Below are 23,730 nucleotides of genomic sequence, written 5' to 3' on the forward strand. Positions count from 1 at the left end.
TCTCTGCTGTGGCCTGGGAAAGTAGTAGAAGATGGCCCAAGTTCTTGGGCCCCTGCACCCACATGGGAGACCGGGAAGAAGCACGTGGCTCCTGGCTTTGGATCGGTGCAGTTCCGACCGTGGCAGCCATTTGGGGAGTGAACCAACAGAAGGAAGACCTTTCTCTCTGTCTCTCCCTTTCACTGTCTGTAACTCTAACTCTCAATAAATAAAATCTTAAAAAGAAATTATATGTCTATAAAAAACATAGATTTATAGTTACTTCAAAAGCAAATTCACAACTCCTGCTATAAAATAGGCGACCAAGTGCAAGATGAATACTGCCACCCCAGGCAAAGCAGGGGCCAGCAGATTCCAAGGAAGGAGAACACAGCTCCAGGAGGCACCGTGTTCCCCAGCTGCCTCCCTCAAGAACTTACACGTCCCAGGGTTCCTAAAACACAGACAGCGTGCACCTGTCCCAACAGGCGCCCTGGGGTAAAACGCTTTCCTCGAGCCTTGGCCAGGCCTCAGCTGCAGGCCTGCCCCACCCAGGGCTCTGGCCATGGGGTCCATCGTGCTTCCAACAAGGTGCCCTGGGGCGATTCTGACCCTCAACTTGTGAACTCTGTTGTTGCACTCATGGATTTGCTGCTCGGGTTTCATCCATGCACCAGGCCAGGCTGTAGGCACCTGAGCCAAGGCAGGGAGCTAAGCTGGCCCTACAGATCTGCACCTGTGCCACGTCTGGGGATGAAAGAGAGGGAGGCGGGAGAATGGGCGGTGCGGTCATTCAGGAACAAGTCTTCCAGGGCTCCACAAGGGGGAGGAGGAAGTGGATATGAAAAGCATTCAAAGGAGTAAAGATCAAAACCTGATAGGAGGGAAGGCAGGAACGAGGACTTCCCAGTTCAGGGCCTGGATGACCGGGAGCTTAACTGGGGCTCAGAACAATGAAGGGCTGTGTTTGCACGCCAGGTGTGGCAGGACCATCCCGGGCGCCCAGTCCACAGGGAGCCAGAACCTGGACAGAGAGCCCAGCCGTGTGCACGGAGGCGACAAAGCCACACTATCTGTCATCACAGCTCCGCGTCATCCGCCCCCAGCCTGGCCTCCTAGAGTTATCTGAAGTTGTCCTAAGAAAACTGATTCCAATACACTGTGCCATGGCACGCTCTTTTGTAAACGGTTCATCCAGCCTGGCCACAGAGTCCAGAGTGAGCTTAGAAGGTATTAGCACCTGAACTGCCTTTTCCTAATATTCAGATTAAAACAGTACGGGTTTTCACAAGGTCAAGCAAACACAGAGAATCTGGAACATCCTTGAGTTACTTCGGAGAACAGGGATAAATCTAATTATTTCCGTGAAGCCACACACAAAGATCTTGCCCTGTAGCCTCACCGGGCATTGTGGCCAACATGGCTGTTCCAGTGCAGAGGGTCAGGGTTATGGCCACGACCATCACTCAGAGGCTGGGATTTTCATCTGGGCAAGGCGGGGGTGTGGTCTGCCGAATCAGACTTAACATCTGGAGCCGGGCTCTCCGTGGAGGCACCGCGCGTTCAAGCTTGTTTTACACTTTGTCTCCAGAAGCAACTGCTCAAATTCTACCATCGTCCTTTACAAGCAAGGGAGCAGGTCGGCGATTAGTCTAGGGGGCTGGGCTCTGCCCAGTGATTCAGCGAGGAACCCGAGGAACAGATAGGCGGCTTGGGCTGAGTGCTGACCTGGGATGACCCCGACTTCCTGGAAACAGAGGTTTTCAATTTCCCCCATGGTGTCAAGGGCCCTTGAACACTCTACAGTAATCAATAACGTGGGAGGCACCAACCAGCTGCAATGCACGGGGCCTGACAACCAGGAACCCCAGGTGCAAGGCATTATGGGCCCATTCATATTTTAAAAGGAAGCTTGCAACTCAGGTCCCTTGGCCAACCAAGGTCAGCCTGGGGACAAAGAGCAGCTAGAATGTCCTGAATGGAGTGGACGAGAGACAGGGCTCCCGTGCCCCCTCCTCACCGTCTGTCTCCAACTGCATGTCCACTCCAGGCTCTGCTCCCTGCTCACCTCTTAAAGACCTAGACCTGGAATGAGCAAGGTGGAGGAACGGTGTGCAAAGTCAGGCAGGTCTTGGATGATAGGTGAGGATAGGCTAGGATCCCCTTGGCGGGGACAGCGCTGTGCAAGGTAAAACACGAACACACAGCACACACCCCAGCACAAGTCCTAAGCGCTTCTTCCCAAAGCCAGTTCCAGCCGTGAATCACCCAAATGGAGAAGACTCCGCTGAGGCCAGGAGCGTCTCCCTGGCTGCCCGGCTGTGCAGAGGCAAGTGCACGCCACAGACCCCCATCCTCCCGCTGCCCCCCCATCAGCTGGGCAGGAGGACAGCGGAAGGGGAGGAAGCTCTTTTTCTGTAGCCTGTCACTCCCACGGCGCTCCGACACCGAGCCACAGGCGGCCGTGACGCCACTGCTCCACTGACCTGGTTTAAGGCGCGAACTGCGGCCTATTCCTCCAGGCCACTGCTCTCCGTGTCACACAGGAGGGGCCCTGTGCAGAGGGTGCTGTGCAACCCAGCACAGCTCCAGGGCAGCAGGTGCAGGATGCAGGAGGCGCAGGAGGGCCTCCCCCCAGCCCCAGCCCCCTACTCCAGCCAAGCCCCTGCCCCCAGGTCCCCAAGGAGTGCCCCTGTTTCTGTGCACTGCTTTAGCACCAGGCGTGGCTTACCCAGGGCCACAATGCAGTGAACTAAGAATGGGCACGGGGCGGGAAGCTCTGGGTGGGGGGCCGAGGCAGGGGAGGGGCAGGGACATGCAAACCCCATGGAGGAGGGAGGGGCCTGCTGGGGAGAGGCCACAGAGGGACAGGGACATCTGGCCCATGCCAGCCCTGGAGACAGGGAGGGTCTCGGGGCCCAGCTCCAGCCCCTTGAGACTTGTGGCTACTGCTTCCGACCCCCACCCTCACAGAGCCCCTTTTAGTGAGTTCCTAGTCACCAAAGCACTCTGATGAAAACCACCCACAGAGCTGTGCATGAACAACCTCACACTCCCTCTGCTTCACCTCTTAACCCATTATAACGAGGGCCAACCCCTACAAGGGCTCTTGGATGTTTCTGGGCTGGTGCACCTCAGCTCTGGCTGCGAGCGCACACAAACACAGCTCACACACAGGCGCTACAAAACACCTGGAAAATTCTCAAGCGCAGCCAGGGCTGAGGGCCAGCACACCAGACTGAAGTCATGGAGCTTCCCAGCTATGGCAGGAACAGCAAATCCAGAAACATGAGCGCTTGGCCCCAAAACCTTCTGCCCTGCACACAGGCGGCTCACGCCCCACTGCCCCACGTCTCAGGGGAACAGAGTGTGAAGTCCGTGCGTGTGCAGTGCCTGGTTCAAGCGACTGCTAGGGCTTGGACGCCTGGTCCCCTCCCAAGCACCTGTGGAAACTTAACAGCCTCCGTGAGAGGGGAGGAGGCCGTAACAACTTTGTGCCCTGGTGAGTGGATCGGGGCCCTGTCACAGAATGAGTTTGCGACACTCTCTCCCCTCACCCGCACCTGGCCCCTGGCTCCTGCACCTGCTGAGTGAAGACACAGCCCCCCTCCCTGTCCTGAGCAGGCAGTGTTCCATGCACCATCCTCGGAGTGGAGACAGGGCCCTTGGCAGACGCTGGACCTCCCAGCCCCCTGAACTTGGACTAGTGGTGAAGTAATGAGAGGGTTTCAGAGAGAGCTAACTTTCCTAGTCTGAAAGATCCTGCACTCATCTTGCTCTGGTCGATCACATCTTTCAGACAATATGGGGAATCCCATTAGTTAAAGCAAGCCTACCAAGGCAGCAGGGGTTGGAGGCAGAATTACAATGTTGTCCTATCACCTCCTGAGTGTGCTGAGACCTGGATTCCCATACCTAAGGGTTCCTCTGTCTTCAATATGAGACGGAGCAAAACCCAGCGCCGAGGGAGGGTAAAGCCGCTAACAAAATGAATGTTGTAACTCCCAAAGCCAGATCCTGGAGTCTTAAGTGGGATTATCAACGCTGAGCAGAGCCAAGCAGCTCCTGAAGTTGGAGAGGGGACAGAAACACCAGCAGGGGTGACAGGCAGGCAGCAGCCTCCATGGTGAACCCCGAAGAACCACAGGCGAGAGCAGGATAACTGGCCCCCACACTGTTAGAGCAGTTTGGTTTTAAGTGTATAAATCCCAGAGGCAGAGAGACGGAGAGAGAGAGGCAGACACTGGGACAGAAAGGGGAAGGAGCACTCCCATCTGCTAGTTCAGTCCCTGTGTGTCCACAATAGCCCCCCGCTAGGGCTTGGAGTCAGGGACTCGATCCAGGTCTCCCACATGGGCGGAGGAACCCACTCACCTGAGCCCGCACCACTGCCTCCCAGAGTCCACATTGCGGGAAGCTGGAGCCAGGAGCCGGAGCCAGGCACAGAACCTGGGCACTCCAACACCAAAGATGGGCACCGAATGCCAGCCCCACCATTGGCTTCAAGACTGGATTTTAGCTACGACTGAGCTTCCTAGGGTACCCTAAATGAGAGCAAAGGCTCCTGGGACGGAACACATCAAGGAGTGACTCACACTGAAATCCTCTGGCCAGATCTTTTGTACCTGAGTCACTGGAGAACAGTGAGACACCTTACTGTACATGGACAAGTACAGTTTGGAGGCACGGGAGGGACAGCTCAGATTCTGGTATAGCTGCACAGCGAAAAACCCACATGACGGCAGGGGAGCGTGCCTGGAGGGCCAGGCACCGCCTGAGAGCCCCTGGAAGTGGGCAGTGGATTCCCCAGACACACTCTACCTCCCACAGGTCTGCTCTTGGGAACACACGCCTCCTTCCCAGCGTGACGGGCTCACAAGCCACCATCCCAGCTCCCTTCCTGGAAACATCGCCGTCAAACGGTATCGGCAGCACGTGCCTTTCCTGGTCCCTCCTCAGTGGAACTCCAGCACGCACCCCAGGCTTTCTTCTCTTCTCCCTCGGAGAGATCACACATGTCCAGGAAGGGAAGCATTTTTGCTACTCCCAGGCGAACTGCACTCTGGGAGCGCAACAAGCAGAAGGTGGGCACTCCACCACAGTCCTGCTGGCACCCAGGTTTTCCAGTGACAGATCCTCAGGTTACAGACGCAAAAGTGACAAAGCATGGCTGTATTTCCAATGCCTCCAAATCTATTCCACACACTCGACCACGGCGAGCAGCCTGGGACCAATGGTACTCGGAGGATTGCGCGAGCAGTGGCTGGCACTAGGCCCCGTAAAAGTACAGTTAATGATGAACGGCGTGTTGGTGGAGTGAATGAACAAGAGACAGGGTCTTTTGTGATCTGCCTGTCCGCGTGTAGGCACAGCTATCGCCTCTTTGTCTCCCTCTCTCCTGCGTTTGCCTTGTCTGTGTCCACGTTTCTCTGCCTGGCACCAAACACCTCTCTGTTGCACCAACATCAAACAGGAGGATGAAAGATGTGACGAGAGAGAGAGAGAGAGAAGGAGGGAGAGAGGGAGGGAGGGAGAGAGAGATCGGTCTTCCATGTGCTACCTCACTCCCCAAATGGCCTCAACAGCTGGGGCTGGACCAAGCTGAAGCCAGGAACCAGGAGTCTGGAGCTCCATATGTGTCTCCCACGTGGGTGGCAGGAGCCCAAGTACTTGGGACATCGTCTGCTGCTTCCCCAGGGCCTGAGGGGAAGCCGAGCAGCTGGGACTCAAATGGGTGCTTCGATTCGGGATGTGGGCATTGCAGGAGTGGCTGAGCTGGGCACAGAACACCGGCCCCTCTTTGGGTTCCTCGGTTTGTTGGTTTGCGCTTTCAGATCGGTGTGATTCAGTCTCCCCTAAACCACAGTCCCACTTCTGCACTCCCTGTTGGAAGCCGCTGGGGTTCACAACGATGCCCCAGATGGATGCGTGGTGAGAGGACTGGACGTGCCTATGCCCTCTGCACCCCCAGGCAGCCTGTCCATCCTGAGCCTGCTACCCCCGACCCCAGTGACTGCACAAGGCTCCCAGAGAGACAGCCCTCATTTTACAGAGTCCTTTCTACAAATAGTTCTGAGTGACTGCAAGCCATTCCCTCAAGCACTTGCACTCCAGGCATCTCAGCAACGCAAATGTGAGGTGCGTCCTCGGCTTGGACCAACCCCCCAAGCCCAGGCTCTCAGGGTCTCTCCCCATTGTCCCGCATCATCCCACATTGACCTGCCTCTTCCCAACTCCTTGAAGCCCCTCCCTTCTACACCTTCCCCAGCAACCTTCCAAATGCTTACGACACTCGTGTATCAGCCAAACAGCAATGATCACCTTCCTCACCCCAAATGTAATTCCTCTCGGATCCCTTACCCGAGCTCTCGTGCCCACCCCAGCATTTGTCACGTGAGGGGTTTCAGGGCTTTGATCCATGCATGTGGGATCAGCAGTCCTCCGTCACAGCTGGGCAGCTCACTATGGTGGGCGCAGGAGCTGATGCAGACAGGTAATGACACAGGGTGACGAGAAACACAAAGGCAGGCTTATCAATCCTTCTCCGCTCAATGCAGACACTCCAGTGTCGGAAGAACACCACTATAACAGATACAGCACAGCTCAGACCTCAAGCCAACACATCAGAACCCCTTCCTGGCGTGCACTGGTACCCACAGATATCACACTCTGGAGGCGAAATAAGATCCAACTCTTTGCAAGAAATCCCACTGGGACAAACTGAATGTATCCTATCTATTTATGGGGCAGCCACGTGTCCAGTTCCCTAAGCAAACACTGAGCGAGTGTCTGTTAGCTGAGACTTTGCCAGCTGCTGCGAACTCAGCACACATCCAAACACTGTGCTGAGTGCAAGAGAAGGGGCTGAGTGGCAGAGGTGCAGGAGACACCAAAGCTCGCCTGATCCAGGCAGGACCCAGCCAGGTGGGGTGCTCTGGGCATGCCAAGGGCAGCTGTGAACAGGAAGAGGCAGGGCACGGTGCTGGGCCCGGGTCTGACAGGCACACCTGCTGCCGGGGAATAATCTAAGGGCAGAGACAGAGACAGAGCACAAGGCCAGCTCTCCTGTCACTATCCTGGACAGAAGGGCCCCCGCCAAGGACACCAGGGTGGTAGGGATGGAAGAGAGTCTATGTGGGGCCCAGAATGGGGGCATGAGGGGAAAGGGTGCACCTGCCGTGGCAGGGACCTGAATGGAGCGGTAAGTGGACGGAGTTAGGAGACAGGGTGTGTTCCAGGAAATACTGGTGCAGAAGAATGGCAAGAACAGTGAGAGAGGAGAGACGGGAGGCAGGGGGGAGGGGGTAAGGGGCTGATTGGCTTCCGAGTCAGGTAAGTCCTCGGTTAGAATAACCCAGACACAGAAATGCACCTCTTGAGACATCTGATCCATGTGACTGTGCCGTGCAGTGGAAACAGTCCTAAATTAGTAGTCGGGAGGCCGATGGCTGGTCCACCGGGAGATTATCATGCTGCCAACGAGCGGCCAGGAGCAGCGGCCACACAGGAGGGCGGAAATCAATTTAGCAGCTCCCAGCCAGCTCGCTTGTTCTCCTTTTTTCAGCTGAAGGCAAACAGACCCTACCCGGCTACAGGCTCTACCAATTAAAAAAAAAAAGTTGCCTGTGAAACACCTGCTTCAGGTGTGCACACACGGATGTGATCAAGACACAAAATGTACTTCTAACGGCGATGGGTCATATCCAAAGGGAAAAAACCTCCAAAACAACACAGAACAAGATGTCCCAGGCTCCTCCATTCAGACTCCAACTTCCAATCTGTTTTACAGGTGAAAAAACCAATTTAGATTTCTGCGCTGGCAGAACATTAAATCCTGGGCAAAATTTGGATACACCACCAGCTGATTCAAAGTTTCACACTATCCCTAACAACGCTTATTAACTCGACACAATGTAACAAATGTCTCCAGGAAGTAAGACGCCTCAAATATGCGATAAAGACACACCTGCCTATTCAGGGCAAAGGGCGAGTGGAGGAGGGCCTTCCTCTTCGTGTAGACACACACACCTACAAGCAACATCCTGTAGACTTGTTTATATGAAACCTATAACCTCTTTATATAAAAATTATATATAAATCCAAGGTAGGATTTCACTTTACGAAAAGAACCCATGGCAACCGTCGCATTGATACCCTAACCAACGACTGATGGTGTGAGACTGGAACAGGTGGCCTTTAACGACCCATGCATTCTGACCCTACACACGTGCATATAATGCACTTTTGTCCACCTACACCATTTTCAAAATCTACAGTCCCAGGAAGGACATGGACTTCTGCAGCAACCAGTGTTAAACACCCAGTGCCTCCCGGTGGGACAAGCGATCCTCCCAAAGAGGTAATGGGCATGAAGAAGAGTACAGACAGGCACGAAGTCCTCAATCTTGGCCAGGTGCTTGAGCCCAGCACACAGACTTCAGAGAAACCTCGCAGGTGTCCAGACCCACGAGAGTGCCCGTGGTGCTGCACTTCTGGCCACGCTTTCAACCCAAGAAACCCAATCTCACCACAGACATGAGCTCAGGCATTCGCATCACCACTGCTATGAGACAGCAGGCAAAGGTCGAAAATGTCAAAAACCAGGGCACAAGGACACGCGGGTGACCAGACTTCTGTCTCGGACCAGAACAAAACCGGAGTTTTTCTGTAAGCCCTAAACCATGCCCACAACTGGCGCCAAGCACGCAGAAGACAGTGAATACTTCCCGGTCCCATGAAGGCTCGTTCAAGGTCAAGGGAGTCCCCAGGCCATGGAAGTCTCCAGTTCATCCCGGGCCGGCAAGGAGACTCTGCAGAAGCCGTGCCCCAGCAACCTGCCCCACCAGGAGGCTGCCCCTCTACGATGCCCAGGCACTGCCCCCGGGGTCCCTCTGCAAACCAGAAAGTCCTGTCGAGGTCACCACGACAGAGGTCGACAAACCCCCGTGCGCCTCGCCCAAGGTCACTAGTGCGCGAGGCCCCTGGGTTGGGCGGGGTGGGGGCGCAGCTCGGACAAGCGAGTTGTCCCTTTGCGCCCCGGGGCGCTCAGGCGCACCCCTAGGCTGCCACCTGCGGCGGCGACCAGAAGCTCCCAGGCCCGGTCTGGCCAAGCGCTCCCGACCCTGGGCTCTCCAGCAACAGCGAGGGGAGCCCGCCCGGCTCCCGGCTGCAGGAGAGGACGAGCGCATGCCGTGGGGGCCCCCCCGCCACCCCACCCCGCCAGCCCGCGGCTGCCTGCCGGGCTCACCGGGTGCGCAGCGCCTGCCACGCGGCGTCAATGTCCGCGTAGAGATTCTTCTCGGAGGGCTTGCCCGAGCTCACGCCGTAGCCCGAGTAGTCGTAGGAGAAGATGTTGCAGTTGATGCGCGAGCCGAGGCCGATGTAAAAGCTGCACATCTGGCCCAGGTCCACGGCGTTGCCGTGCGAGAAGAGCAGCGTGTAGCGGCTGGAGGGCGCGCAGCGCACGAACATGCAGCCCAGCCGGTTGTCGCGGGCCGTGCGCGAGAAGAAGACTTCGACGGCGTCCAGCTCGCGCTGCGAGTACTGCCAGTCGGCGCGCTCGCTCAGGTGCAGGCTGCACGCGCCCGCCGCCGCCGCCGCGCCCGGGCCCTCCTCGGCCGCCGCCGGAGGCTGGGCCGCGCCGGGGGCAGCGGCGGCGGCGGCGGCGTTGGCGGCGGGGGCCGGCGCCGGGGCCGGGGCCGCGGCGGCGGCGGGCGCGCCCGGGCCACGCTGCTCGGGCGCCAGCACCGTGTAGGTGGGCTCGGGCGGCAGAAAGGCCAGCTTGGCGGCGATGCGGCTCGGGCAGGGCGGGCAGCAGAAGAGCCAGCACAGCTCGCCCAGCGAGAAGCCGTTCATCCTGGGGCCTGGCTCGGGCATCGGGGCGGCCTGGCGCCCGCCGCCGCCGCCGGCCCTCCGGGGGAGCAGGGCGCGCGGCGAGGCGGGCGGACGAGGGCGCGCGGAGGGCGGAGGCGCGCGGAGCGGCGCGGGCGGGCGGGCGGGCGGGGAGGCGGGGCCGGCGCGGGGCTGGCGGCGGCCGGGCGAGGTCAGCGGCGGCCCCGCGGCCCGGGCGAGGCGCGGGCGGCCGGGGCCCGCGCGCGGCACACAAAGCCGGCGGCGGCGGCGGCCATGGCCGGCTCGTGCGCGCCCCCCGCGCCCGCCGCCGCCGCCACTTCCGGGTTACCGCGCGGCGGCGCCCCCCCCCGCCCCGGGAACGGCGCGGGCGCGGCAGGTGGGCGGTGCTCCCGCCGTCTGGGGGAGGGGGCGTGCCCTCGGCGGCGGCTGCCCAGGTGGGCTCTCCTCGCTCGTTGGGCTTCTCCCTCCTCCCCGGAACGCCCCTCTCCAAATCCGAGCTTCCCCGGGTGTGTAGATGCTTGGGGAAACGCCGGGGGTGCAGGGGGACTGGGCTGAACCCCAAGTGTTCCGCTGGGAGTGTGTGTGGCTTTCTGAGTGGCCTCGCTCACCTGAAAGGCTGGGCGCCAGGTGTGGTGGGCTGCGGGGCCCCAGCGACCTCCCCTGCCTCCTGTGGCCGCTTTCGCGCAGGTGGTAGCAAGGGGGCGGGTGTGGTGCTCCAGTGCCTTCCAGTCCGCGGAAAACTCAACTGTGGTCTCAGAGCCATGCAGGGTTCTGTGTGAACCCTGCTGAGGGCTGCATCTCTGGGCCCTCGTGGGGCGGACTTTCTGAGAGTGACTGGGAGTTTGGTTTCACCAGGATTGTTTTGAGGACCAGGATTTTTCACTGGCCTGAAGATGGAACCCCACCCTCCCCCCCAGCCCCACTTCCACCCCAAACCTGGGTCCTCTTGCCCAACACTGGGCACTGGGGTGTTGGAAGAAAGGAGTTTCTTGCAAAGTGCAGAGCCAGGAGCCCTGTCTACTCTGGGGCTCAGGAACCAAGGTTCTTACACATAGAAGTTGGGGGTGGCAGGAGTGTGTGTTGGGGTCTCCCGCGGGCCCCTGGTTGGTGCTTGTGGCCCTCCTTGGATTGGTCAGCAATGTTGTGTTCTTTTGGGGACTTGGGATGATGGCCAAGTGGGCCCTGGTCCCAGCAGGTGGGAGTGACAGTTTGCCTGGGGCCTGGGATTCCTGGAAAAACTCTGAAGACCAGAGGGAAGAGCATGATGTTATCCGTGGGGGCTGTCAGTGGCCTTGTGAGTCTCATGTCCGGGAACCCTGTGGGGCCAGCTGCACCGCTCTCTGTGTTTGGGGAGCTGATTTTAGCAAGAGAATGATTTGCAGTCATCAAAGCAGTACAAGGAAGCCTTGGGCTAAGGGACGGACACTGGGAGAGGGTGCAGCCCGGGAGGACAGCATCTAGCAGGTGCATCCCCCCACATCCAGGGCCTCAGCTTCAGTCTCAGTCACAGAGAGTCCCAATAACGATGTACATTCACTGTCATCTTGGCAGTCACTGTTAGGTGAATTTTTTTTTTCCAAATACAACTTTCAGCATCTTGGAGCTAGGTGTGCTGGGGTGACAGTGTCACGGAGCTTTGCCACGTCCTGGCAACTGAAGTCCCCCCTCGGGAACCCACAAGAGAGGCCCTTCCCAGACATGGCCTCGCTCCGGACCTGTTGTTTGAACTCACAGACATCGTAGGAAGAATTCTTGCTTTTGCGCTGGCTCTTGGAAAAGACATATTTTGCACACTTCCTCAGAATGAATTTGGTTGGCAGGATTGGGTTTTCTGCCGTAAAAAGCTGGTAAGCGCTTCCATGGTGGGGCGCTTTGCTTGGACACTTTGTGTCTTGAATTCAGCATCTGCAAAAGTTCATGGAAATGGAATTTAAAAGTAAGTTTTTACAAATATGTCTCCTTATTCATTTTCATTGTATTCAAAAAGTGGAGGGGAAGGGTGAGATTTCCATCTGCTGGTTCATGTCCCAAATGCCCACAACAGCCAGGACTGGGCCAGGCTGCAGCCAGGAACCTAGAAGACTATCTGTGTCTCCCCTATGGTGACGTGGACCCCAGTACCTGCCGCCTTCCCGGGGTGCACGTTAGCAGGGAGCTGGATCAGAAGTGGAAGAGCCTCACCTCAAACCAGGTACTCTGATAGGAGATGCACGCATCCCAAATACCATCTTAGCTGCTATGCTACACACTCACCCCCAAATAAGTTTATTTTGATGCACAAACATATCCTCATATGTATGTGATGTTTCTCATGCCCGCAGCTCCCACTGTGTTTGGTGCTCAAACTATAAAAGATACACAAGACAATCTCTGCTCGCAGTTATCTTATGACCCAGTGAACCAAAGATTCAAAATGTTTTCTTACATGCCTGGAGGAGAGGGGATCGGCTCCACACAAAAGCTAGGGGAGCTGGGGATGAATCCTAGTTTTGTGGTGGTGTTTCTGTGGGGAGCTACAGTCATGGACAGGTGCGTTACCCCCTGGTCTAACTCAGGACAAGAAGAGAACTTTGGGAGTGGACATGCAAGGGTGTCCACCCTGCCCTCGTCCCTGTTTCTCGAATGCCACTCTGCCCACCTGTCTTTTGCTAAGAGTTGAATAGCTGACAATTCGTGAAAGGGAGCTCCGGTGAGAGCCTGCAGGATGGGCCTCTGTGCTGCTAATGGAGAAGCCAGCCTTTACATTCCAAATGGTCTAGAGGCAGAGTTAACATCCTTAGGAAAATTAAAAACCAAGTGTTGTTTGTTTATCCCTTCCTTCATTCCACAAAGGATTTGTGGACTGCGATTCCACCTCATGCCAATAAGTAGGCAAGTATATAAAAGGCGGCCGTTCCTTTCCCCGCCATTAGAAGGTTGCAGAGATGGGCTGATGGAGCTTGTTTGGTTCAAGTTACTCTGAGTGTTAGATTGAGATGCCGTGGCCATGCGTGGAGGGCAGAGCTGCAGGCGCCTCTCATGTCACGCCACGCACAGCCAGTCATGAAGTTAGTGTGGCTCCGTGATATGGGGGTGGGGGGATGGGCGGGAATGTGTCCACGATTGAAAATTTCAGAAGCTCAGCGCATCTCTAACCCAGCCACGACAGACATGTCAGCATGCCTCGGTGTGTTAGCTGAGAGGCGTTAACAAACAGTGCAGAGAGAACGTGTTTGCCTCAAACATGAAACTTGGAGATTACCAGCTGCCTGTTTTGACCTGAAAGAATTTCTGTGCAGTTCCTGACACTCCAGTAGAGAAAGGGCTAGCTGTAAGTGCAGATGAGCAAACATCTTTGTGAGGTGCTAACCAGGAAGCAGTTGCTCACGGACCTGGGGGAATGGATGTGGACAAGGTCGTTGTAAGATCTGCTGCTTGAGTAATCTAAGCCAGCCAGGATTGATGAAACACATTCCACGTAGCTAAATGCATTGGTCTCTATTCATTATTTTTTATTTTTCATTTATTTGAGAGACAGAGAGAGAGAGAGAGAGAGAGAGAGGCATCATCCATCCATCTGCTGTTTCACTCCCCAGCTGCCCCTTCCAGACTAAACCAGGCTGAAGCCAGGAGCCCAGATCTTAATCCAGGTGTCCCACATGGGTGGCAGGGACCCGACTACTTGAGCCATCACCCGCTGCCTCCCAGGGTGCACCTTAGCAGGAAGCTGGAACCAGGAGCAGAAGCAAGATTCTGATATGAGGTGCGAGTGGCGTCTTCACCACTGTGCCAGATGCCCACCCAGTCTGTGTTATTGTGCAGGTCTGCTGGACGTGCAGTTGCTCAAGACCTTGATTTGCAGAAGCCAGGCCGTGTCAGCCATGGAATCTAAGACACACTGCCCGATTTTACTTTTTTTTTTTTTTAATTTGGGGCTGGATGCTCCAGGAAGCCAGGAATCACGTCTCTTTTGCTCACATGTTTCCCCCACGATTGGCATAAAGACGATGCCTGGTGAATAGTCATGAGGTTGAGAAATTAAAGAATGAATGAGTGAGTTGGTGAGTGCCTTAAAAGACCAAGCCCATTCCTAGTGGTGTTGACAGGGGCTGGCCAGGGAGTTAGCGAGCAAAGGCTCCAAGTGGTTTTCCATTAGCCTTGCACCTGCGGGAACACACCACCCCCTTCCCACTTTCCCATGATGCACCTGAGCCGTCTCCCTCTCTCTCCTTCTCCTCTGATGCTCTGCCTTTAAATAAATAAATAAATAAATCTTCAAAGCCTAAGTCTTTTTATGTCACTGGAGTGTTTTTGTTACCTTTAACCTAATGCAACTGTAACATATTGTTCTTAACTGACATTGTAACATATTGCTCTTAACTGCTGTCTCAATAAAAGTAGTTCTTTTTGATACATAGTAGACCACTTATGCCTAAATCCTGCTTGTTCCTCCATAGAAAAATACTTTAGATTTTTTGAGGCAGTCTCTATTAAACAAACACACCTGAAGTGTGAAAAAAAAAATGAAAAAGTTTGTAGTTTTGCAAATAGGACCAATGGGATCCACGATGCTTTGAGGCTACACCAGGGACCTGTGCCAGCATCCATTAGGAAAACTCCCCCACCCCCTTCAACTACCAGAACCTTTTCCCGCCTGGCCTGTGGGCTCTTCTGCACCCGTGTTGTAAATGAGATCACCAGGACCCAGCTGGGGTGACCACCAAGAGCCACAAAACACTGAGAACGCACTGCTGAGATAAGAATTGAAAGAAAGCAACTCCAACCGCCCACAGAAACATGTTTTCACACTTCCTCTCACTGAGGTCTTCCAGGGCTGATTGTGTGACTGTGTGGCCTCACACCTGCATCTCGCCTATTCCTGGTTTCCCAGCAGGGGCTGGGTCCCTGGACGGGATCGCAGGCTTTGGGGTGGGTGAACCGCGGGAGGATGTGACCACATCCATCCTGCTCTTCCTGTGGACACCGCACCCATCCTGTCTTCGCACATCTCGGGAGCTCACCACGCATCTGTCAATTGGCTGGAATTACGTTCCCGGCATTTCTAACAGCTTTTTAAAAATGTGCAAATGTGTCATAGTTAGACTGGGTCCACGCAGTAATACGTCAGTTTTGTCTTGGTGAGTTTCTGAAAGGGAAAAGTGAGAAGCAACAGCCTCTCTTCTCCCATGCTGAGCTTGCAAACCTAATTTTAAGGTGATTGTGAACAGTACTGCAGCATCAGTTTTTATGCTTTTCAGGATTTTGGCAGCACACGAAGGATAATTTGTACATTATTCCAGGAAATTACAATGGTAACTCTTAAATGCATAGTCCAAAACCTAGTAATACCAGCATAGGACCAGACAGACAAACCAACATGACCTAGCTGCATAAAAGGATTTCGCGTAACGTTGAGATTTTAGATCAGTGAGGACGTATTACTCTATTGCTTACATAGTTGAAAAAAAATATTTCCAGTTCTGAGGAATCAAAGGTTAAAGTTTTGGGGGCTGGCATTATGGTGCAGTGTATTAAGCTGCTGCCTCTGATGCCAGCGTCCCAAATGAGTGCAGTTCGAGTACCAACTGCTCCACTTCTGATTCAGCTCCCTGCTAATGTCTCTGAGAAAGCACCAGAATGTGGCCCTGCCACCCACGTGGGAGACCAGGATGGAGTTCCAGATCCCTGGCTTTGCTCTGGTCCAGCCCTGGCTCTTGCGGCCATTTGCAGAGTGAACCAGCAAATAAAAGATCTCTCTCTCTCTCCCTCTCTCTCTCCCCACCTCTTCCTCTATCTCTGTAACCTATAAAACAAATAAATACTTTCAATAAATAAATCTCTTAAAAAGTCAAATGTTTCTTTTTAAAGATTTTTATTTATTTATTTGAGAGGAAAAGTTACAGACTGTGAGAGGGAGAGACAGAGAGAAAGGTCTTCCTCCTGTTGGTTCACTCCTCAAATGGCCTCCATGGCCAGCGTTGTGCCAATCTGAAGCCAGGAGCCAAGTGCTTCTTCCTAGTCTCCCATGTGGGTGCAGGGGCCCAAGGACTTGAGCCATCCTCCACTGCCTTCCCGGGCCACAGCAGAGAGCTGGACTGGAAGAGGAGCAGCCAGGACTAGAACTGGCGTCCATATGGGATGCCGGCACTGCAGGTGGAGGATTAACCTACTGCACCACAGTGACATCCCCAAATGTTTGTTTTTTAATGAAAGCAAAAAAATAACAGGAAAATTGTAAATAAAAATTTTGTTACTTTGAGCATCATAGCAAAGGCAGACACCGTGCAAGGAAAGATGGGTGATTTGCGTAAATTTTCAGCGTTCTGTACATGGAAATACTTGAAATGATGTTGAAGATTCGCTGCCCCCAAAAAGGAAGATCCTGGTGGAAGGAGGAGACTGAGCAGCCATGAGTCGATGACTTTTGAGTGTGGGTCATGGCTCACAGGCTTGCCTATACTCTGCACTCCACTTTTACATGTTTGAAATTTTCATATTCATAATAAAAATTACATTTTTAAGTCTTCAGGATTTTGACAAATTAGGCAAAAGTAATTGCTTCAAAGTCTTTTTTTTTTTAATATTTATTTTATTTGAAAGTCACTTACAAAAAGAGAAAGAGAGAGAACAATCTTCCACCCACTGGCTCACTCCCCAGGTGGCCACAGTGGTAAGGGCAGGGTCCAGCCAAAGCCAGGAGCCAGGAGCTTCATCTGGGTCTCCCCTGTGGGTGGCAGGGATCCAACAATTAGACCTCTTTCTACTGCTTTTCCCAGGCTATTAGCAGGGAGCTGGATGGGAAGTGGAGTGGCCAAGACACAAACCAGCGCCTGTTAGATGTTCCAACTGCAGGCAGTAGCTTTGTCCATTAAGCCACAACACCGGCCCCCAAATTCATTTTTAAAGAAAAGTCAAGGGGGCCGGCACTGTGGTGTATTGATTAAAGCTGCCACCTGCAGTGCTGGCATCCCATATGGGCGCTGGATGCTTGACTTTGATCCAGCTCTCTGTGATACCCTGGGAAAGCAGTGGAAGATGGCCCAGGTCCTTGGGTCCCTGCATCCACTTGTGAGACCGGAGGAGGCTCCCAGCTCCTGGCTTCGGATTGGCTCAGCTCTGGTTTTGTATCTATTTGGGGAGTGAACCAGCAGATGGAAGACCTCTTTCTCTCTGTCTCTGCCTCTCTGTAACTCTGCCTTTTGATTACAATAAACAAATCTTAAAAGAAAGAAAGAAAGAAAGAAAGAAAGAAAGAAAGAAAGAAAGAAAGAAAGAAAGAAAGAAAGAAAGAAAAGTTAAATCACACCAATGGGGGAAAATGGACAAAATACGTGGAAAAAAATCTTACTAAAAGGAGTGGCAACAAGCAGTAAGCACATGAAAAAATGTTTATAGAATCATCAGTTTTAAAAAGAGCAAATTTGAAAAAGTACATGTTTAACCTTCTTAAATTGACCCGAATTAAAAATAAAGACCACCAGTGCTCTGTTGGACACGGTGTGGGAGAGTAAACACTTTCATGTTCAGTTTTCTGGTGGAAGTGTTAACTGGTAGAACTTTCTGGAAGGAAACTTGACAATGTATATCAAAAGGCTTAAAAAACATACCCAACTTGCAATCCAGTAATACAGGTTGGAACTTGGTCTAAGGAAATAAGTCATTTTTCACATAGGTTTTAAATACCAGGATGTTTATGACAGCACTGTTTATAGCAGCAAAACAAAAAAAAGACTTCGTTGTTAACATCAAAGACAAAAGAAGCAAACAATCATCCCTTCAGACAATAGATTATGTGCCATCAAAACTGAAACTAAAGAATTGTATTTATTATTATAGCAAAATATCCACAGTATGTTGAGTGAAAACAGAACACAACATAGGTACAATATGTAAACATACTTGAAAAGTTTGTGCCCGGATGGAAATGTGATTATGGGGGTTTTGGTTGGTTGGCTGCTTTTGATGTACGCATCAATTCTGTAAGTTCTAAGCACCAATTAATTTGATAATTAAAATTATTTTACACCAACCACACAGCAGAGGAGGAATGGAAGTAATTTAGGATAATCAGGATGCTGGTCTAGCTACAGAAGTTACAGCCCTGAGATAATAATGTGCTGTTGCTGTAAGAATAAAGTCATGTTATCACAACTGAGTTAGGCAAGGCTTTGCGAGGGAGACCTAGTGAGAGCCATAAACCCAGTCACTCTGCAGGACAAGGGTGAACAAGATGGGCCTTCTCTCCCTTCTTCTTCTTCTTCTTTTTTTTTTTTTTTTTTTTAATAGACAGTGAGAGAGAGACAGAGAGAAAGGTCTTCCTTACATTGGTTCACTCCCCAAATGGCCTCCACAGCCAGAGCTGTGCCAATCCGAAGCCAGGAGCCAGGTGCTTCCTCCTGGTCTCCCATGCGGGTGCAGGGCCCAAGCACTTGGCCCATCCTCCACTGCCCTCCCGGGCCACAGCAGAGAGCTGGCCTGGAAGAGGAGCAACCGGGACTAGAACCTGTATGGGATGCCAGCGCCACAGGCGGAGGATTAACCAAGTGAGCCACAGTGCTGGTTCCAGTTCTCTCCCTTCTCTCTCTTCCACCCTCTCTCTTTGGAGTCCGTAGGTTACCGTGGTATGAACACTCTGACCACACGTGTCACCTTGACGGAGCCAGGGATGCCTGGCTGGCAGATCAAACAGTTTCGCTGTGTGCACCTGTGACGGTCATTTTCCAGAAGAGATCAGCATTTGGAGCAGCAGACGCGGAGTTAGACCAAGGGCGGCAGCATCACTCCGCTGAGGGCAGAATGGCAGAGGAAGGGTGGATTCTCGGCCACCCACAGCCCCACCCCACGCCCTATGACCTCAGACTTAGCAGGGTCACATGATCGGCAGAGCTCTCAGGCCTGCAGACTGAGGGGCCCCTCTGTCCCCAGAAGGGTCTTCCCACTCACACACAACAGGTGCTGGGCCTTCCTGGCCCGGATCCCGAGGTGAGCCATGTCCTGCAGTAAACCTCTTACCTCTGCCTCCATCCAGCCCTTGGTTCTGTGTTTGGAGGGGAACCCTGCACAGCCCAGCAGCCCCCAGGGAGGACGCCCCGGGCCAGCGCCTGCCCTTGCTGTTCTGCGTGACGTCATCTCTCCTGACCATTTCTCTCCTGGACAGCACTGCCCACCACCTGGTCACCCCTGGGCCTTGCCCCCCACCCTGTTCACCCCTGCTTCCGGCCCCTTCCAGATTCTCCCTGTCCAGACCCTCCAGGGCCCCCACCCTGCAGGATGCCCTTCCTGACCTTGAACTCCTGGTGTAGCCCATCTGGGAGGCACCTGGCTCCACAGTTCCATCCCCAACCCTGCCGCCCCTCTGCTCAGCCCACTTTACCAATTCCCCTGCCTCGTTAGGTCAAATGTGTAACAAATATTGCCAAGCCTCTACTCTGTGCCGTGCAGATCAGTAGAGAGCAGGATTCCCAGGTCTGGTCCTAAGTCAAAGCTCTTTTTCTAATACTGAGTTAGAAAGAGTGAGAGACAGCTTGATTTGGCTGGAGGAGCCCAAAGAGGGGGATAGGTGTGGATTTCAATCCTGATTTTGCCACCTCGGGCGAACCACTTCCACGAATCTTATAAACGCGTAAGAGCTCAATATCTGTTTTGCATTTTTGGCTGGCTAAGCAGTGCCAAAGAACCTGGATTCAAATCCCAGCTCAGGGGGCAGGTGTTGTGGGGGCAGGGGGTTGAGCCACCGCTGTGGATGCTGCCATCCCATATTGGAGTGCCAATTCCGGTGCCTGTTCCTCCACTTCCATTCTGGCTTCTTCTTGATAATGCACCCGGAGGCAGCAGGACATGCTCCGAATTCTTGGGTTTCTGTTCCCCACCTGGAAGACCTGGATGGAGTTCCCGGCTCCTGGCTTCTGCCTGGCCCCGCCTGGCTGTTGTGGAAGTGAGCCATAGGATGGAAGACTCTCTCTCTCTCTCTCTCTCTTGCTCTCTCTTACTCTCTCTCGCCATTTCCAGTAAGTTCTTTTTGACTCATTTTGCTTGGGGCTGTGCCTGCAGAGCAAGGTGTCTGGGACAAAATGACAGGTAATGATGTTAATAGTAACTATCAAGGCTGAGACTTACTGAGTACTCTCTGTGCTCTTGGAACAACGTGTTATTAACAGGTGCACCTTCCATGCACAGAGCGTCTTCACGAAATTTGTGGGGAAAGGGTGTGATGACAGAACTACACACGGGTTTCAATTTTCCTGCACCAAAATAAAATTGGAATTCATGTTTCCCGTGCACTTTCTGAAGTTGCTCTCACAACGGTGTGTGTATTATTATTTCTTTCAGATTAGAGGAGGAAACGGGATTGTTAATTTCTGCACAGGGTTTGTGAATGAACCATGGGCTTGCCCAAAGGGAGAAAGACTCGTGGCTGTGGCGTCAGTTTCACAGCCACAGTGGCTGACAAGACGGGCTCTGCCCCATGGTTCCACCTCTTAATATCAGAGCTCGGGCTCAAATGTCACACAACACTCGGCGCCTGGCGGGAGCAGAGTGAAAGGGAGCCATTGCAACGTTATTCTGTACCTCGATGCTGCCTGAATTTGCATTTGTTTCTTCAGAAACGAGGTGCAAGACCTCATAGAATGCTGCTGTGTTTGTGTTCAGACCAGTGTGGTCTTAAAATACAGTTTTTCGTATTTCCACAACAGGAGGGCAACACAAGGAAAAGGTACTCGGAGCGCGGGGAGGACGTGACAAGGCTGCACCACAAACGTCTAATGCGTCCAGTCTTGGAGAGGAAGCCATAAGTGTTTTTCCTCCTGAGATAAATTCCACCCCTCACAAGTGCCACTGATGCCCCACCTCCAGGGATCATTCTAGAAACTTCTCCCTTTTCCTATCAACTTCAGTCTCTCCCGGTTCTTGGATTCTTGCCAAGTCTCCCCCTCTCGTGAACAAGCCAGCCCTCACTTCCCCGGCATCTCCCCAGCTACCGAAGCTTCTGGGCACCTCGTCCCCTCGCTATTTCCACTTTGTCAACATCCGATCGCCCCACAAGGCAGTGGTACCCTGGTTTTCTTCACACTGACACCATCCGAGTATCTTGAACAACTCTCAAGACCCGGGTCACTCCCCAGACCTGGACGCCCCCTTCCCCGGTGGAGGAGCCCCGGCAGGCATCAGTACTGGGAGACTTCGGGTAATCCCAGTGTCCACATCAGTTTGGGGATCATGGTCATGACTTCTGGCCTGGCTGCTCCCACGAAAGTCGCCAGCTGCTTGCCTGTAGCTCAATCGAACTCTCTCCGGTCACTCTGCTCCACTTCTCCAACGTGCCCACCAAGCGCGTGTAAACCCTCTGCTCCCAGAGCCTTCGACAGAATGCAAACCTTGTGCCGCTTCCATAAGAGAGTTTGGTGAGACAGTGTAACCACAGTGGAGGCAGGATCTGGAATTCAGCAAATGATTCACCTTATCTGGTTTGCCAGAAGCGCCAAGAGGGTGGACCCAGCTCTGACAACAGAGGCAAATCCTGCCCGACAGGCAGAACCTGCCCCTTATCCACTCAGCTACCATGGCACACCTGCTCTGTGCCTGTATAGTGAGGGCTGTGCATGCAACAGTCGGGAAGGTGCTGCCCTCAACTCCTGGGAAAGAGGCAGTCAGGGGAGGCTTCTGGGAGGAGGTGGCTTTTAACAGAAGAAAATAACCAGGATGTGTAGCAACAAGCAGTGTAAGCGGCAGCCCGAGGAGTCGGTGAGAAGTGGAGAGGAGAGCTCAGGTTGCTGGAGCCTGCTTCTGCTACAGACAGCACCGTGCAGGAAATGGGTTGCATCCACATCTGTGAATGGGGAGGAGGGGCCGCAGGACTGGGCAGAAGGAAAGCTGGCCTGCGGTGTGTTCTCTCCAAAGGGCCCAACTGCTGGCACCCGAACCTTAGCAGATCAGAGGAGGCCGAACACATTCTCCATAGTCACACAGCTTCCGCATCTCAGAACAGAGCCTTGGATCTGGTTCTGATGCCCGGGCTCATGCTCACTCCAGGGTGTGCGTTCCTAATGGGAGGGTAGGGGTGGACAGGGATATGGTCTCCCAGGTCTGAAACCAGCTCAGGGGGTACAGCATGATCTTAACAGTGATGGGGTTTCTGACTTCCCAAAGTGCGACAGAAGATAAACCCATACAGTATAGCTGTGCTATTATATTGCACTGGAGGGGAAAATGTCTAAGAAGGCCTGGAAGGGGCAGCCATAAGGACCAGAAGATGGAGAGGTTGCGCTGCCAGGGTGGGGAACCGTTTGCCAAGGCCACCGCAGGTGGACTCGAAATTTAGCGACTCCGGAGCAGGCTGACTTTTAAGTTGAAAGTGTTGCATGGCCCACGAATGATGTCGTAAATATCTAAATGGCCGTCTGCAGAAAGAAGGCTCGTCACACCTGCAGGGGAGTACCTAAGGTGGGAGATCATAAGGTGCAACATGAAATTCAGTATTCCATGTTGGGCACGTTATGGGATAATAGGATGTACTGAGGTCAGCCCCAGGAACTTGACCTCCAGGCAAAGGGACTCATCTGGAATTTTCCATGGGGGGAGGAGAGGGTCACATGTGTTTTAGTGTCAAGGGTGGGTTGGAGACAGGATCCCTGGAAGGCGGAAGGTCACTGCAGCAAACCCAGAGAGAGACAAGAGTCTGACTCAACCGTTGGTAACAGGAAGCAGAGACAAGCTTTGCAAGAGATTAACAAGGAAGAATCAGCCAGATTCTTAAACCTGAGAAGGCATGGCTCCATGATCAGAGTGCAGAAAGGGAGAAGTCCAGGTGACGGAGAGATGAGCTGAGAGGAGGCAGCAAGACATGTGGGAGGAGCTATGGAAGAAGACGACCCGGAAGCCCTTCCCCCCCAAAATAAGGGCCAGCATTTGTGAGGAATCCTGGGAGGTTATGGAGGTAGCAGCGTCTGGGGAAGCCATGGCAGAGGGTGATGTCCCTGGAAATGCGGGTGTGGAGGTCGAAGGGCTGTAGGAGCTGCCATGATTCAGGGGTGGAGGAAGAAGCCTTGAGCGGACTCAGGAGATGGGTACTGTCTGTCAGAGAGGAAGAGCTGCAAGCAGGAGGGGCCGAGATGACAAAGGTTACTGAGCAAGACATAACGACGTTTGATGGAGTTATTAGGGGGAATCCTTGCTGCTCGGGAAAATGCATTCAACTAGGTGGACGCAGGCAGCAAGGAACTGAGGGTCATGTAGTGGCCAGCAGCCGTCACCACTGAGAGTGTGCACTGTGGAATCAGCTGGGCCTGAACCCTGACCCTCAACCATGTGGTCTGCAGCTGGGCTCACGACTTCAGGGCTCTCATCGGCACACCTCCGGGTCGTAATGGGGCGTCCAGGAGACCAAAGATGCAGTGGGGGGTGTGCATGAAGAGCTTGGGGTGAACGGGTGGCTTAGAACATCTGGAACCCCGCACACCTCTGGAAGCAAGGAGCTGAGGCCGAGGCGTCGGCAGGGCTGTGCTTCCTCTTAGAGCTCTAAGGAAAAGACTCTCCTGCCTCTTCCAGCTTCCGCGGGCCCAGACCCTGCTTGGCTGTGGCAGCGACTCTCTAACCTCCGCCTCTGTCCCCGTGGGGACTTTGTCACGGTGTCTGTCTGATCTGTAAGCAGTCCTCTGCCGAGCTCTGCAAAGATCCCTCTCACTGGATTTGAGGCCCGCCATCCATCCGTGAGGATTTTTAATGCAGAGATTCTTGATGGATTCCTTCTGCCAAGGCTCTGTTTCTAAATAAGCGCGTATCCCAAGGTTCCGCCTAGAAACAGATTTTGGCGGGACACCATTCCACGCAGTCCACCCCGGGGCAGGGGACCTTCTTTATGCCAGGGGCCATTGAGATATCTGTGGTGTCACTCGTGGGCCACACACAATTATCAACTTAAAA

At 53.8% G+C, this 23,730-nt stretch overlaps 1 protein-coding gene across 1 annotated transcript in view; it reads right to left on the reverse strand.

Moving 5' to 3' along the window:
• Positions 1–10,116, reverse strand: part of ABHD17C (abhydrolase domain containing 17C, depalmitoylase) — a 49,825-nt gene extending 39,709 nt beyond the window's left edge. The window contains exon 1 of the mRNA XM_051834208.2: positions 9,227–10,116. Within this exon, the coding sequence (XP_051690168.2) occupies positions 9,227–9,855 (629 nt within the window). The 5' untranslated portion in view covers positions 9,856–10,116. The remainder of the gene's footprint in view (positions 1–9,226) is intronic.
• Positions 10,117–23,730: the final 13,614 nt, after the last annotated feature.

This window comes from Oryctolagus cuniculus, chromosome 12 (assembly GCF_964237555.1).
Source record: "Oryctolagus cuniculus chromosome 12, mOryCun1.1, whole genome shotgun sequence".
NCBI lineage: Eukaryota > Metazoa > Chordata > Mammalia > Lagomorpha > Leporidae > Oryctolagus > Oryctolagus cuniculus.